Raw genomic sequence first — 15,838 nt, forward strand, 5'->3', positions numbered from 1 at the left:
TTTAGGAAAGGTAATGCTTTAGATAAAAGGATTTAATGTTTATCTTTATATCTTTAATCCTTTTAAATCTTATCTACTTATCTTATTTACACTTGTAATTTAGCACTCAAAGTAAAGCTTCTAAAAAAGTAGCAAGCTAGTTTTAACTTAAATAGTATTATCTATAGCGCTGCAATTATTTTCATAGTACGATATACTTTTCTGCTTATACTTCTTCTTCAGTAAGTGTCAGCGTCGTCTAAGCTCATAGTCTCTTCATATATAAAACCCCAGTCCTCTTCAATATTTAGTAATGCACCGGCTTTCACAAGATCATTCATCTCGCCCCTGTCCAGCTGTTCTGAATCAAAGTCCTGTTTCTTATTCTCACTATGTACAGACTTTAGACGCTCGTCTGGTGGAGAAGGGACCTTTACCCGACGCACGGAACGTCGTCGTCGGCCAATGCTAGCGGCCTCGCTGTCCTTCTGGAGTCTCTCGAAGTCGGCGAGGAGAGGAGCGGTGGGGTCTTCGTTAAGGTGGGCGTCAAGGCGGAAGAGGTTACTTGATGCATACTCGGGGCCTTGAACGGCGCCAATGACGGGATTGTGGGAAAGTCGCAAGCATCGCGTATCGAGATATGTCCGACGAGCGTATGATGCATCGTCCAGCTCCGTATCGGTATCCATGCCATCCTCGTCGGCGCCGGGTGGGTCCGGCTCCGGATGGAGAAGTAGCGGTTGTGGACGGCGAAGCCGCCGGGTAGTGCCGGGCAGAGTCATAAAATGAGATTCGGGCGCATCACGCGCATCTATTGAGAGGATAAAGCAGCGACCAGTGGCGTCGCCTATTGCCAGTTTCGAGTTGTCGGGGGAGAAACCACCCCAAGCGATGGGTCCTGGTGCTGTAAGGATGTCCCGCACGAAAGGTGCTTTACGCCTGCGTATATTCCACACTTTGACTACTCCGTCACTCGATCCTGTGTAGAAACGGGCCAGAGTGGTGTTCCAGGCAGTGAACTTGATACCTGTATCTTCTTTCTCGCGGTCTCCACAATATTCTTCGATAGGTTTTCCGTGACGGAGCGTGTGAATGGGCCTATCACCCTGGGCCGTGTCCCAGACATAAACCTTGCCGTCAGTGCACGCGGCGCTCACATAGGCGTGCCCGGGCGAGTTGGGAACAAACGTGAGCTCGTTGATGTCGGAGGCCTTGCAGTCAAGTGCTTGATACTGGGCAAACCCGGTACCACCCAAGCGCTCCTTATCGCGCTGGAATATGTGAACCTGGGTCCTGATCTTAGGGGTGCTGATACTTAAGCCAGTTGGTGTTGTTGCAACAATGAAGCGTTGCAGTGTTGGATGCCAGGCGACTTCGAAGACGTTGGCTGTTGATGCTGTGAGTACAGGGATCTGCTTGTTCTCCTCTGCGTTCCATAATATAATTTCCCCTGAAGTCTTTTTGTCTTCAGGGATATCCTGATCATCACCTGTCAAACTTCGAGGCGAGTAGCCGACTAAAAGTAAATGCTGGCAGCCTGGGGCCCTTCCCCACTGCATCGTTGCTGGGAAGTAAGCCCACTTGTCAGACCCTTCAGCGTCCTTTCTCGAGCAAGAAAAGGTCTGGTATGTACTGTTTGCCTCATTGCCCTTTTCAATAGTATAGATTCTCACAGCATCTGTCGGCGAATCTGCCGCTGTCGCTACTCTGCCGGATCTATCCTTTGCAGCAGCGACGAAGTTGACGTTACCAGTGTGTTGCCATGTAGCAATGGCTTCCATGTGCGCCCCCTTCGAATTGACCTTCCAAACTTTGACTGTTTTATCGAAACCTGAGGTATAAGCCAAATCGTCCTGCTCGTTATAGTCAGATGATACAACTGAAGAGTAAAGCCAAGGATCTTGACTCTGCCTCATGGCCTCTGTCGAGTTCTCTCCTTTTTCGACTCGTGGACGTGGTATTCTATGGTCGGGAAATGCACGCAGCGTGCCCTTGGTTGTTGAGCAAAGAAGCAGATTTCCTGGTTTATTGTATTGTTGGTTGTGAGTGTCGGAGTGAGTTGTCGTGCCACACGTGAAGCTTTCATTGGAGACCCAAGCTCCTGTTGTAATGTCACCAGCGCAATTGGTGAATTCAGCTACTACCTCCAGATCGTCCTCGCAGAGCGTCTTGAATTCTTCCCGAAAATTCAAATATTGCCGAGTGCGCTGACATCCATGATTTCCTGACATTTCTCGCGCAAGTAGCAGGGATGAGAGCCTGCTCGCCCTTCTCAGTTGACCCTCGCGCTTCTTGGTTTGTTCGCTCACGGGTTCGGCAGTAAACGACAACACACGCGGAACCTCAGCCACTTGTCCAGCCCATAGATCCGCTGCAAAAGCGTTCATATCGCGATTAGACCGCCCACTCGATGCAGGCAAATTCCCCAGCCTGACACATCGCGTTAGGGTTTCGAGAGTAGGCGCTAAACGCTCGTTCTTATATTGCGAAAGCTGTTCCGTAATCTGGGCGATCTCGTCAGGTGAGAAGTCGACATGGTATGCAACTGGTTGCAGCGGCAACTCAGTGCTGCTGATGTTCACGGGATGCCTTGTACCCGCCTTGATCGCATTACGATACTCTGCGGTGATATATGGCTTTTTGGTGAGTTGGTAGAATCGATTTTGAGGATTAGGTTCGCGGCGCTCGCGAGGCTTGTACGGTCGCCTTTGGACATGCTGAGAGATCTCCGTTTCTGAAGCCTTCGGTAGCTCAGGCGCAAAGAAAAACGTTGGGGGGTTCGATTCTCTTGGCCTTGTCGGTTGGTGTAGCGTAGACCTGGGTCCTTCTCTTTCTTTCGGGCCCCTTAATTCGTCCGATTCTGGCTCCGACCCGAAGTCTGAAGAATGGGACTCCTCCGTTTGCCCTCGTGGTGGAGTGGCCACACGAGTCGCTCGATGGAGTTGTCTTGCTGGAGGTGTCGGGGAGGCTATAGGTGCCACGCGGAACTCCTAGGAATATACGTTAGGAAATACATAATCCCAGGCTCGTGTAATCATATGCTCACCGAACCCTCTGAAAGCCTCTTAACGACATCGCACGCCTGAGTAGAGAGGATACTCAGATCCGTCGGGCTGAGATAACCGCATGTCTCATCCCATCTTCGCCGGAAGAACTTGCTTATACAGAGTTCCGTAACTGTCTTGAATAGCCGTTGGTTAGCTAATTAAGCACTTCGCGACGAGAACCATCTTGTTTGTTTACCTTGATTGCGAGAGCGTTAATGTGATAAACTTCGCGCGGGAGCCTCTCAACCGCCGAGCTGACCAGCGGCCGGATCTGTTGCTGCAGGCATTCCTTCACGCTGCGTCTCTCGACGCGCCGACGTTTATGAGGAGGTTCGTTGCCCGTCCGGGCAAGGTTATGTAGCAGTGGTATGGGTGCCGTAGGCACTCTGCCACGGTTATCAATAGACCTAGAGACCGTCGTCGTTAGCCCAAAAGCCATGGGAGAAATGCGCCCAAGTGAAGGGTAAGATCAATTAGAATGACGTCCGGCGCGTAAAGGAGCGCGACGGGGATGAATCACTTACCCCATGGCCCCATTTGGCGTTGTTGAGGTGATAAGGTGATAAAGAAGCATTAGAAGAGGGTTAGCGGGCCTAAGAGGTGGAAAATAGATGATCCAGAGTGCTATCTAAGCTTAGGGGTAAAAAGATTACTAAAGTTATAAGTTCTAGCTACTTTTAAAGTCTTTATAAGTTAAAATAGCTTAAATGGTATATTATATAAGTATGAAGCTATATTATATGTAAATCATATAAAATATATATTAAAGCATAGTAGTAACTATCTAGAAGATAAAATAGACCTTAGTAATACTTATATAAAGTAGTTATACAAGTTCTTCAGAAATAGTTATAATAGGAATCAATCAGTATATTGAGAAATCGCAATTACAATCGTTACAAGAGGTTAACTGCAGTTGCAAAGTTAAGGCATGCATTGGTGCTGTTCCTTTGCCGTAAACAAGAGCTTGGCAGAGTACTGTTTATAACACCTTGCAATTTCCATTCAACAGTATAAAACATCTAGGATCTTAGAAGAAAAGAACTTCCTTACAAATAAAAGCTTTTGTAAAGGGATAGTTGCAAATAATAGTTTGCTACATATGCATTGCTAGTATACTATAATAACCATCTACAAGTTCAAGCCGCTTAATAAGCCCTTCAGCATATACGCAAAATCGCCAATGCAGATTTAACGCCAAAATCACATATTTGAACTGACATACCACAGTATTTTACAGCTTGTTCTTTCCAATTGGCTCCTGGGCCGCGAGCTCCTCGTACATGCGGTCGATATGGTCTCGGAAGGCCTTGGCGGCCTGGGGACGCTTAAGCTTAAGTCTAGAAGAATTATAACGTCAGCTAATGAGTTCTTTACCATACAAAAAGAGTCCAAACGGTTCGGGGGAACTTACGTAGGGGTGAATAGTCCGTTATCGATAGTAAAGGGGTCGATGTCAAGGTGGACGTTGCGTACTTTCTCAAAGCTGTTGAATTTGTGCTTGCTGCCAATGGTATCAAGGACCTTGATGAACTTGGCCTTCACCTTGGGGTTATTGGCTGCAACGCGCAGATCCGCGACCTGGTTAGGAGTGATGGTCTCCTGCAAGATCTTGCTGGCAAATGGCGCAAAGTTCTCAACGTCGATACCGAAAATTGCGACCAATGAGGACTGCGTACCGTCGCCGTGGACATAAGCCGCATTGACAAGGTTGCTGCTACCCAGGTAGACGTTCTCGATACGCTCCGGGGAGATGTACTCGCCCTGTGCGAGCTTGAGGACGTTCTTCTTGCGGTCGATGATCTTGAAGCGACCCATCTTATCGATCTCACAGATGTCACCACTGTGGAACCAACCATCGGCATCCAGAGTCTTGCGGGTCTCCTCGTCATTCTTGTAATACTCGCGGAAAATGACGGGGCCGCGGAGGAGAAGCTCACCGCGAGGGTTGGGCTTGTCATCCACGGTGTAATCGAATTCGGGTACAGACTCGAGGCAAAGTTCCACACAGCACATGGGGCCGCCAATGTTTCCGGTGGTGAAGTCGCCTCGGGCTTGGATGGAGCCGACAGCGTATGTCTCAGTCATACCAAAACCTTGAGCGAAGTGGTTAGCGAAAGCAGCGCGCAAGAATTGCTGAACGTCGGGATCAAGCTGAGCGCTACCGCTGACCATGCTGTGAACCTTGTCCATGCCCACGGCAGCCTTGACCTTGGGGGTCCAGATTCGGTCGTACAGGAAGTGTGTGTTGGAGGCCTGTCCGGGTGGCAGTCGCATGTTTGCCTTCTTGGTCTCGATGACACGTCGAGAGAGCGCGCCTCGAACACCCTCGGCCTCAATAGTGGCGGTGCGGATAGCTGAGTTGAAGCGGTTGAACAGTCGGGGGACGGAGATGAAGCCTGTGGGCTTGAGAATCTTCATATCATCGACCAAACCCAAAATATCACCTCGGAAGAAACCAATCGCGGCACCCTCAGCGACAGCGATCTGATCAATGAGACGACCGTAAATGTGGGCAAGAGGCAGATATGACATGTGAGTGTCCTTGGGGCTCACATTGCCGTTAGTTCGACCACCTGCGATGGCAGAGACCGCGTTTCCGTGGGTAATGACAACACCCTTGGGGTTGCCGGTGGTTCCTGAGGTGTAGTTGATGGTGCAGAGATCGTCGCGAGTGGGAGGTTGAGGCGCACGTCCAGACTTGGCACCAATCTCCTCAACCTGAGCCATGGAGAAAATCTGGATTCCATGGTGAGAAGCAATTTCATTCAAGACAGAGGCCTTGGTGTGGGAAGCCAGTTCGCCTTGCTCAAGAGGATCGAGAGACACGATAAGCTTCAGCCCGGGAAGTCGAGGCGACATCTTGAGAAGAACAGGGATGTGAGGCAGAGAGCAGACAACGCAAGTAACCTCGGCATGGTTGATAATGTATTCTGTGGTATCGGGACCAAGAGTTTCGTAGAGCGAGACAGTGTATAGTGACTGAGAAGCAATACCGAAATCTATATCGAGGCTTGTGTTAGCAATTGCAACCTCATTCACGATTTACATGTATGCAGGTTCACGGCGCAACATCCTAGATCCATGATGCGACGCCGTGACCAAGAGGGGCAGGGGACAGCCTTACCAGCGATCTGCCACTCAGCTCTGTTCTGCGACCACAAACCAACACCGTACTTTTCAGGTGCATAGTTAATAGCCTTGTGAATCTCAACAATGCCAGCGCCAAAGTTCTTTCTTCGGATGTCGAAATCGGCGTAGGTGATCCAGTCGTACTTGTCCTCCCACTGCTGAGTCGTCTGGTTCCAATGGCGAGTTCCGAGACATTTGGAATTGGGCCACTTGCGCGCACTCCTGTTCAAGATGTCGTGTGTAGAATTGATGCCAGGCTCAAGAGCAGTGACGAGAGGGCCATCGCCGACTGCCCAGTGTCGGTAGGCGGCGGTGCGGTTGGGCTTCTCGGTTCCGGCAACTGGCACGCCGTAGGGCCGGCCTGGAGGAGGATTTGTAGTGAGCTTTTTGTACAGGATGTCGTAATCCTTTTGTGTTTGGAGCGCCATTGTTGAGGATGTCGGGTTTCCTTGTTAATTGGGGGAATTGGAATTAGAATTGGAGGGGTCACAGTCTTGTGAAGCGAGGCAAGACAAGACAGAGAGACCGGGGGCACAAGAAGGATCCTGAGTCGGTTCAAGAGGCGGGGAAGACGGTTGAAGCGGTTACCCAGGCGAGAGAGCAAGAGACGAAGAAGGGGGGAGGTGGAATGCAGGTATTCGGAGGAACACAAGCACAAAAGTAAGGATGAGCGAGTCTCTTGCAGGTCAGGTAGAGGTGGATGATATCACAAGGCGCAAAAAGTAAAAAGGAAGAGAGGAAGAGAAAAGGATGCTGAATTACGGAGGAACAGGATTAGGTTTTGAGGAAGCGACAATGTCTAAGGTAGAGTAGAGATGCCTTGGCCAAGTCGACGCCATCGGCTTGGAAGAGTCCACTCCACTGACAGTGGATGATGGGGGACCGAGGCGCGTCACGTACAAGAGCCTGTGCCTCGGCAGCCCCAGATTTCATGGTCCCCAACTAACAGAATAGGGAGTAGCGTCACCTGGGAGCTTGTCTGGGGAACTTGTATCCCCCGCGATATGTTGTGTACTTTCACTGTCTAGTCTTTTTTTGCAGTGGTTGGTCGCGGGACATGGACTTTATTCAGCCAAGTGAGCCGAGGATGTTTGATTGATATGGAGAAATGCAGCTGTCCGTCTGCAGTTCGTTGCATTATCCCTGTAACCATTCCATTGTCAGGTAATCTGTTACTCCGTATCTTAGTACTTGATGCGGGGAGAAGAAAAAGGGAGGGAAATGTGATTGATTCTCTCCAACTTGTCAGCTTTTGACCCCAAGGTTCAAGACTCACATGCACAGATATTGGTATTTTCACTAACTACATCATGACAGCCAAGCAAAATGCAAAGGGTACGACCGCGTGGTAATACCGTACGGCACATGCAGTGACACTTTGCCATCATCCGTTAAACCCGTCAGCACCTTGTTCACCCAAACCCAAACTCAAACCCAAGCACCTCTAGGTATCTACGGATAATGACTGGCCACAGACACAGACGCTAAGAAGCTCTTCCCGAAGGCCTGGAGATCCTTCTTTTCTTTCAGGGTCTGTCCGTCCAAACAGAAGACGTCTTGACCCCCCTTTTAGAGTCAAGTCCGGTATGTTCGGGTCATGTCCTTTTTTCGGTTACATGTGAATTCGCATCAACCGACATAAAAAGTCATGTCTGTCTGCTGACCTCTTGTTGAGAGGTTTTTAACATGATTGGTTCTACTGGCTATTCGGTAGGTATATACAGTACAGAAAGTATCATCTTCAGCATTTCACTGCTTGATGGTTTCCCCAGAATGGATCTCTACAGTACTCCACCGGCAATGAACGGATATACGGATACCCCATGGCTCCGTATCCGACCGAATGGACCTTGAATTCTTCAACCAGTCAACTCGAACCCACCTGCAAAACACGTGCGCGCAGAGTTCAGCGCTTACAGAAAGGAAAAACCGTCTGAGCTACGCTGATCACTATCACTTGCCGTCGTCAAAAGAGTCAGTAAACCGCTAGTGATGCATATTGAGCGTCACAATCAACACTCATCTCAGAGATACAGTAACATCGACTGTTGATAGAACGGGTCGCTCTCTGCGTTTTATTCGCCAGTTAAATCAAACAAAAGTGTCGCCGATAAATTTTCCAACGCCCCGATATTTATAACGTTATTTGGGTCTCTCATTCAGAAATCAAGGATAAACCTTCGTGTCAATATTTAGGCATAAAATGATCTACCGAGATCTACATACGGTGTGTCATGGGCCTCCGGTAGTCAAAAACAAGAATCTCTTTCTATTTGAGATTGCAGTTGTTTGATATACATGGATACAATTGACGAATAGTCTCCTTTATGCGGCACATCTTCGCATAACTTACCTTATATCCAACTACCAGAATGTTACTATACGTTTCAACGTTTCATTTGTTAGGTAGTAGTGGCTTTTTAGGTCCTACGCATTGAAAAAAAAGAGGAGCATGCCCCTGGTTTCTTAATTGGATTTGGTTTTAAGAAGCAATGACCGTTTCACATTTGAACGTGCCTTGTCTCAGGGCCCCCATGAGAGATGGCCCAAACGTTACCTGATGCAACGCAAGAATAACCTATTTTAGCCTTTAGGTCTCTCACAGAAGGGGGTTTCCCTCTGAACAAAACTGACAGAGTCTCTGAATGTCGAGTTTTGAATCATCTAAAAAAAGACTCTCGGGGCCCTGCTACTGCTACTACTGTTCTTAGTGGCCCCTTCTCTCCACGACCGGGTCCACGGTCTCTCTCTCGGGGGCATCTCCCTTTGGATCGTCCACGCCCCCCCACAAGGCCTGTTGATTTATATGTCTACAGGCAGTTTCCCACGCTTTGCCCATCGGGCCTATTTCTCACGAAGACCTCTTGTTTCTCTTCTCTTTCTTCTAATTATCGTTTCCCTCTGTTCTTTTGTCGATTCAACTTTTGCATATTCGCCATTTACCGCATGACTATCTAACTCTAACTTACATTCCCTGCCTCGCTATTTCTCCTAACACTATTGCCACTATGGGTCGCGTCGCTTTCTTGTCTCTGCGATTTTTGCAGCTGGTCTTGTCTGTCGCTAGTATCGGTTTGAGTGCATATGGTACGTTTCCTGCGATGGCCTCAACTGCATGGGTGGAAGAGAGGCTAACATTGTCCAAAGTTGTCCATGATTACGACCAGAGAAGTCGAGGCTCAGCGCCTTCGCCGTTTTCCTACCTCATGACCTCGTCCATTGTCTCGATCATCTCCGTCGTCTACCTCACCGTCGCTCCTCTTTACATCCCTCGTATCTACCACCAATACGCTGGAGTCGTTGTCGAGTCTGTCAACGCCGCTCTCTATTTCGCCGGGTTCATCGCCATTGCCGTCTTCATCGGGTCGCTTATCATGTGTGAGGGAACCGTTTGCTCGTGCGCTCGTGCCGATGCCGTTGTTGCTGCTGGACAGTTTACAGCGTGGATCACGACGACCGCCTTTACAGCCAAGGAGCTGTTCCAAAAGACTTTCCAGGAGCCCAAGAAGGATATCGACGGCCGGGAAATGGGACAGGCTTGAACAGGCATGACGGTACCCACACGAAAAACACAAAACATACAAAGGACTCGTATCTCCCAATGATGAACTAGATTCCAGGTATAGGAATGGAAGGGAATAGAGGAAAGGATTTTTACGACAGGCGTTTGGGCATATATTTTTCAGGGAAAGCACACTAGCAGTGCCGTTATCGATCGAATGGCCTGGCTATGCTGTTAAATGAGTATATTGGCGTGGATACCCGACCTCCTGTCTGAGATGGGAGCGTATTTATACATTGTGGGTAATTGGAAAGACTGGCGTTTTCTGCTCTATCATTTAATAGTCAGCTTTTATCATAGCTTGATCGATATACTTGAAAGCAACCAGAAGCTGGGCTGGACTGGCTTCTGCTTCATTCGACATCATGCTTGCTTTTCTCCATTTCCTTTGTGTAGACAAGAGTGTAGTGCGATAGTAGAGCCGAAGATCGGCGAGACTCGAGATCTGGTGTTATAGTAACATCGAGAGGAAGTGTAAATGTCGTACGACATGCCAGGTGAGGACCAGAGCAAACAGACGGGGCCTCGATCTGAGGTACTCGGCACCGGATGAACGGGCCGGTCGGTGGCTTCGAGCTTGTCATGCCTCTCGGTATCTTTTTAGGTCCTTCTTATGGTACGGCAATTGCACCATTAGACACGGGCTTTGGGTCACGGTGGAGACGGAAATGAAGATGGGTGTACAAGTCTTATCCGTAGTTACTCGTATAATTGAAGTGTTTCGAGGATAGTCAAATAAATAAATGCGAATCATGACCTTATGTAAGAAAGTAGTTTTGAATTATGTAGGTTGTAAGCGGCCATCTTATTATAAGATAGACATTCGTCGAAAGGCCAATTGCGTCTCATGTCATATTTTACATCTTTGTTCCTGGTCAGCCCCGCATATCAAAAACGTCCATTCATGATGCCCGCCTCAGTAACAACGGCGTTTTGTCAAACACAAATGTAAAGAATTCCGACCGAGATGGGCATAGCAAAGACGAAATAAACGGCAATCGGCGGTTCTCGGCTATAACACAGCATCAAAGCTCCAATACAAATGCAGCTGTCAAGAAAAGACGACGCTCCAGTCTGGGAAGTTGCAAAGTAGTCAAGGCCATGACAGCTCAACAGCGTGGGGAAGTGCAAATGGCGTGCTGCGCGGGGGTTCTTGGTCCATGCCCAAAGAGGCTTGGAATGTCTAAGTAACAGTCGAAGAAGATGAAGGTTGCTAGTAATATGTACCTTCCTCGGTATAGAATGGGATGGGATCATCTCTCATTACGGTGCAGGCCGAGGGCTATGAGCTAAGAGGGAAGGAAGAGGAGGAGGATTGGCAAAGTATAAAGAGGAAGGCTCGATCTGCAATACCTATAGACAGACACCTTCCTTCCTCTTTCTTGAATCCATAGACCTGAGTTCTCTCATTAGTACCTACCTAGGTACCTAATTCATTGTCTTTTTATCACCTTCCCTTCTATTGTCTTCATCATGTCAGAGGAACTGAGCAAGAACTTTGAGACACTTCAACTCCACGCGGGGTATGTTTGCCTCGGCTCCGATGACCGGCGTATTGCTCTTCTTTGCAGCTATCTCCAGAACAGCTGTAATTGACCGCAATACAACGTCTGGACATTTATTACGAGAATGACAATAAAACTGACTGAACTGTTCTAGTGCTGAGATTGATCCCACTACTCGTTCTCGAGGTGTACCAATCTACGCTACTACTGTATGTTTCCACGCAATGCCTTGAGCCATGAATTATTTACTAACAATGTTTCTAGAGCTATGTCTTCAATGACTCTGCCCAAGGCGCCAGACTCTTTGGTCTCAAGGAGTTTGGCAACATTTACAGCCGCATCATGAACGTCAGTTATCTTACTCAGATTGTTCTCCGAATAATCTCAAGCTAAAACCCCTCCAGCCAACAGTCGATGTCTTCGAGAAGAGAATAGCCGCTCTAGAAGGAGGTGTTGCTGCCCTCGCTGCCTCCTCAGGCCAAGCAGCTCAGTTTCTCGCCATCAGCACCCTCGCCCACGCTGGCGACAACATTGTCTCTACTTCTAACCTCTACGGTGGCACTTACAACCAGTTCAAGGTCTTCTTCCCTCGTCTGGGCATTAACACCAAGTTTGTCGACGGTGACAAGCCCGAGGATATTGCTGCTGCTATCGACGAGAAGACCAAGGCTGTTTACGTTGAGAGCATCGGTAACCCCAAGTACAACATTCCTGATCTTGAGGCTATTTCCAAGGCTGCTCACGAGAAGGGTGTTCCTGTCATTGTGAGTCACTCAACAGAGACTTCGATTTGCTCAACAAATTCTAATACATTGTTAGGTCGATAACACCTTTGGTGCTGGAGGTTACTTCATCCGACCCATCGACCATGGCGCTGATATTGTCGTCCACTCTGCTACCAAATGGATCGGCGGTCACGGTACTACCATCGGAGGTGTGGTCGTAGACTCTGGTAAGTTCGACTGGGGTAAGCACGCCGCTCGCTTCCCTCAGTTCCACGAGCCCTCTGAGGGTTACCACGGTCTCAAGTTCTACGAGACCTTCGGCAACATCACCTTCATCATCCGTGCTCGTGTCGAAATTCTCCGTGATCTCGGCTCGACCCTCAACCCGTTTGCTGCTCAGCAATTGCTCCTCGGTCTCGAGACTCTCAGTCTACGTGCCGAGCGACATGCCCAGAACGCCCTGGCTCTGGCACAGTATCTCGAGAAGAGCCCCTATGTCAGCTGGGTTTCCTACCCTGGTCTCGAGAGCCATCCTTACCACGAGACGGCTAAGAGATACCTGAAGAGGGGATTCGGCGGTGTCCTAAGCTTTGGTGTCAAGGGCGGTGGCGCTGGTAGTGAGGTCGTTGACGGCTTCAAGCTCATTTCTAACCTTGCCAATGTCGGTGATGCTAAGACATTGGCCATTCACCCCTGGAGTACTACCCACGAGCAGCTTTCTGACGACGAGAAGCGTAGATCCGGTGTCACCGAGGTATGTTGCCCTGTATCTCATCCGTATGTATTCATCTAACATTGAAAAGGATCTTATTCGAATTTCCGTTGGTATTGAGCACATTGATGATATCATTGCCGACTTCGAGCAGTCATTCAAGGCTGCTTCAGATACTACCACCAAGGGCGAAAAGAAGGAGGTTCCTGTCGGCGATAAGGAGGCTGAGGCCCCTCTTGCTCCTTGAGACTTGACATATATGCAGAAGGAGGAGAGGTTGAGGAATGAATTCGATGAAATACCCAATTAGGACTGAAGATGAATAAGACAGCGTGATTGTTATCAATGTACACCCGTTCGTGTCCCATATGTTAAGATCTCTGACGGCAAATTAGTAGTTTCTCTATATATAACGATACCGACGTAGTATACTATATCAGATTTCTAATAGTAAATCAGGAGAGCTACCTAGGTAAACAAGACAATAGCACGAAACGAGTACAGATGAAACATAGTACAGGTGGTATAGCATCAACCTCGTCGACGGGTATACCTACTTTGCGCGAGTTACAAAGCAGTATCACTTATATGTGATGGTAAAACAATAGCGGTATGAAGAGGAGGGAGGAACCTGGTGCGAGGCTCCTAAATTATACTTGTTTGGAGACGTCTTAAACATGGTCTTTTCGACTGATTTTATTGTGCCTTGGGTATACACATGAAAGTGACCGTGTATCATGGGTCAGAGTTACTCTAAAGGCTTGAGGGCTATGATAGGTGGAACTCTATCATCTTTTAGACGGGTGCCAACATATTCAAGTTTATATTCAATCCTATAAAACTCGACCAAGGAAGAGGAAGAGACAAATTTGTCACAAACCCACAAACCCTGTCTGTTTTGCATCCGGGCAAGGAACTCTTGTCTCTCGTGAAGAATCATGTGAGACCCAAACTCTTATCTCCCTCTGCCTATAGATACCTCCTATGTTTACCGTACTAAACCAAGGGTTATGAATACCGACTGGTCTATCAGGGGCAAAGTGATGTCCGTAGACAATCACTTGTGCGAAATTGTGACGTCACGTAGTCCAGAGCTTTGCTTTGTATTGGAGGTGAACTACCTATCAGTTCGTGCTAGAAGCCACGGTGTAATTAATTTACTGTACCTAGATCAGATCTGAAGCAATGCGACGTCATGATAAGATCCATCAAACAAGCTATTCGGTGATCTTCAGGGGTCCACTCAGGAAGGGAGACCAGACGACGTATTGGATTGCGTTGGATGCGCCATATATCACGGTACGAGCTCAGTCTCTCGAGTATATATATATATATATATAGTCGTAAGATCTCATTCAACTGCTAGTTGTAGTTAGTTCTCTCACCAACATATCGCTCTCAAAATGACAGTCACGGATAGGTCTACAGCTACAAAGCCTCCCACAGTTGTTCTCGACACTACCATCGCAGACCTCTACCGTCAAGGGGGAGCAGCCTACAAAGATAAACGAATCGGCCAAGTCCTCAGCGGTTTCAGCGCTCTCGTACCACTGAGTGACAAGATCTCTTGCAACCGCAAATACATCTACCAGGATAGCCCCTTTACGAGCAACAGCTGCGAACCACGCACCAAGAGCGAAGATACGACAACAGCTATAAAGTACCTCTCTCTCATTAACCAACGTGATGAATTTATCTGCGGTAATGCGCCGGTCGTATTCTTTCACATGGACACTTCGTCACGGAAGAGAGACCATGATCGGAAACAGGTCATGAAGACCCTAGCTACGTTGGTAAATCACCAACGTCCGCAGCCTATCTTCTGTGAGGGACCTGATTCCATTCCTACAAAGGAATCACAGATCGATCTTCTTGCCGTCAAAGTCATCGGCGACGATTTGGAAAAGTACAACAACGTCGTGCCCCTCGAGACGCACTGATTTCTCAACTCCAAACGCGCCCTGGCAGATTCTGGTCTTCCTACACAGAAATGCGTGGTCGTAACAGTCGATGGTTTTCCGGCAGATGCTCAGTCATGCTGCGCTACCTGTATAGGTAGTGGCCTCGGTGACTTTGTCATTCCTGATGAGTGCGCGGGTGCCAGAGGCACTTGGCTCAAAGAGCAGAGTCTGCGACTATACGAAGCTCTAAAGTCTCAACTCCTGCCATTCGTTCTGAAAAACCAAGCTACTTTTGGCGGTGCGGGAACCTTCATCGTAAAAACGGAACAGGAGCGACAGAACATAATCGACGACGATATGAGAAACGGGTTTCTGAATCGTCTCCTATCAGCTGTGAATGCGCGCAACTCGCACCTTGAGCCTGCGACGATGTTGCTATCAGATTTGGTGCAAGATCCTATCGGTGATTATGGAGTTACCTTCTTCGTCAATGAAAAGGGGAGTAAGCCGACGTTCTTGGGTGTTTCGAAACAGATGATAGAAGGCGGTACAGCATGGGTCGGAAGTATCATCGATTACCAGCAACAAACCAAACTTCACCACAAGTTCGAGGCATTGATGGACCGGATATCAGACTGGCTTCAGTCATATGGCTATATCGGTCCTGCAGGCGCAGACATCCTCGAAGATGCCAAAGGGTTCCATGTGGTTGATCTCAACGTGCGTACAACAGGGTCATGCTGTCTACCATTACTTCAAACGCACTTTACAAGTAGAGGACTTCATCTGGCTTCTGCGTTTTCTATCAATGTGCAGCAGGGGCGCAATGAGTTTCTGGACATGTTCAGAACTGAGATTTATGAGGGACGAATGTGTATCATGAGTTGGTATGAGGATCCAGAGACGAGGAGTAGCCTGGCGGAATTCGTTATCGGAGGAGAGAACGACAAAAGTTTAAAGGAGCTCATGGGTCGCGTTAGCGAGAACTCGAAGAGTGTGACGTTTTGACGATAATCTGGGAAATCGGTTTGGCGTACAGGGTAAGCTATAGAGTATGGTTCACATTTCGATTCTCAGAGCTATAGGGTAGGACTCTAGCTCTGTTCTATATCTCAGCATGAGATCTCATACTGAAATATGTATTTGGTTATTCTGTACAGTACAGATGGATGTAAGTGAAGGTTGATGGTGGTTGGTGGAACACGAGAAGGCGGGGGATCAACACAAAGGCGGCCGACCCTGGATGTTAGTGTCACAAGCTTGAAGCCACAAATG

At 48.3% G+C, this 15,838-nt stretch overlaps 4 protein-coding genes across 4 annotated transcripts; 3 read left to right on the forward strand and 1 right to left on the reverse strand.

Moving 5' to 3' along the window:
- Positions 1–218: 218 nt before the first annotated feature.
- Positions 219–6,586, reverse strand: FIESC28_03598 (uncharacterized protein; the record flags this gene model as incomplete). Its single annotated transcript, XM_031157747.1, has 6 exons — positions 219–2,969; positions 3,026–3,160; positions 3,223–3,433; positions 4,265–4,366; positions 4,441–6,028; positions 6,076–6,586. The coding sequence occupies 6 exons, from the start codon at positions 6,584–6,586 to the stop codon at positions 219–221; spliced, it is 5,298 nt and encodes a 1,765-aa protein (XP_031018176.1).
- A 2,580-nt stretch (positions 6,587–9,166) lies between these two features.
- FIESC28_03599 (uncharacterized protein) lies at positions 9,167–9,700 on the forward strand (the record flags this gene model as incomplete). The annotated part of the gene is made up of 2 exons (XM_031157748.1): positions 9,167–9,245; positions 9,306–9,700. The coding sequence occupies 2 exons, from the start codon at positions 9,167–9,169 to the stop codon at positions 9,698–9,700; spliced, it is 474 nt and encodes a 157-aa protein (XP_031018177.1).
- Positions 9,701–11,193: 1,493 nt separating this feature from the next.
- FIESC28_03600 (uncharacterized protein) lies at positions 11,194–12,909 on the forward strand (the record flags this gene model as incomplete). Its single annotated transcript, XM_031157749.1, has 6 exons — positions 11,194–11,243; positions 11,380–11,434; positions 11,490–11,573; positions 11,630–11,989; positions 12,045–12,704; positions 12,754–12,909. The coding sequence occupies 6 exons, from the start codon at positions 11,194–11,196 to the stop codon at positions 12,907–12,909; spliced, it is 1,365 nt and encodes a 454-aa protein (XP_031018178.1).
- Positions 12,910–14,065: 1,156 nt separating this feature from the next.
- Positions 14,066–15,571, forward strand: FIESC28_03601 (uncharacterized protein; the record flags this gene model as incomplete). The annotated part of the gene is made up of 2 exons (XM_031157750.1): positions 14,066–14,568; positions 14,722–15,571. 2 exons carry the CDS (start codon positions 14,066–14,068, stop codon positions 15,569–15,571), a joined length of 1,353 nt encoding a protein of 450 aa, XP_031018179.1.
- Positions 15,572–15,838: the final 267 nt, after the last annotated feature.

This window comes from Fusarium coffeatum (genome assembly GCF_003316985.1).
Source record: "Fusarium coffeatum strain FIESC_28 chromosome Unknown BRIP53273_contig_76, whole genome shotgun sequence".
NCBI lineage: Eukaryota > Fungi > Ascomycota > Sordariomycetes > Hypocreales > Nectriaceae > Fusarium > Fusarium coffeatum.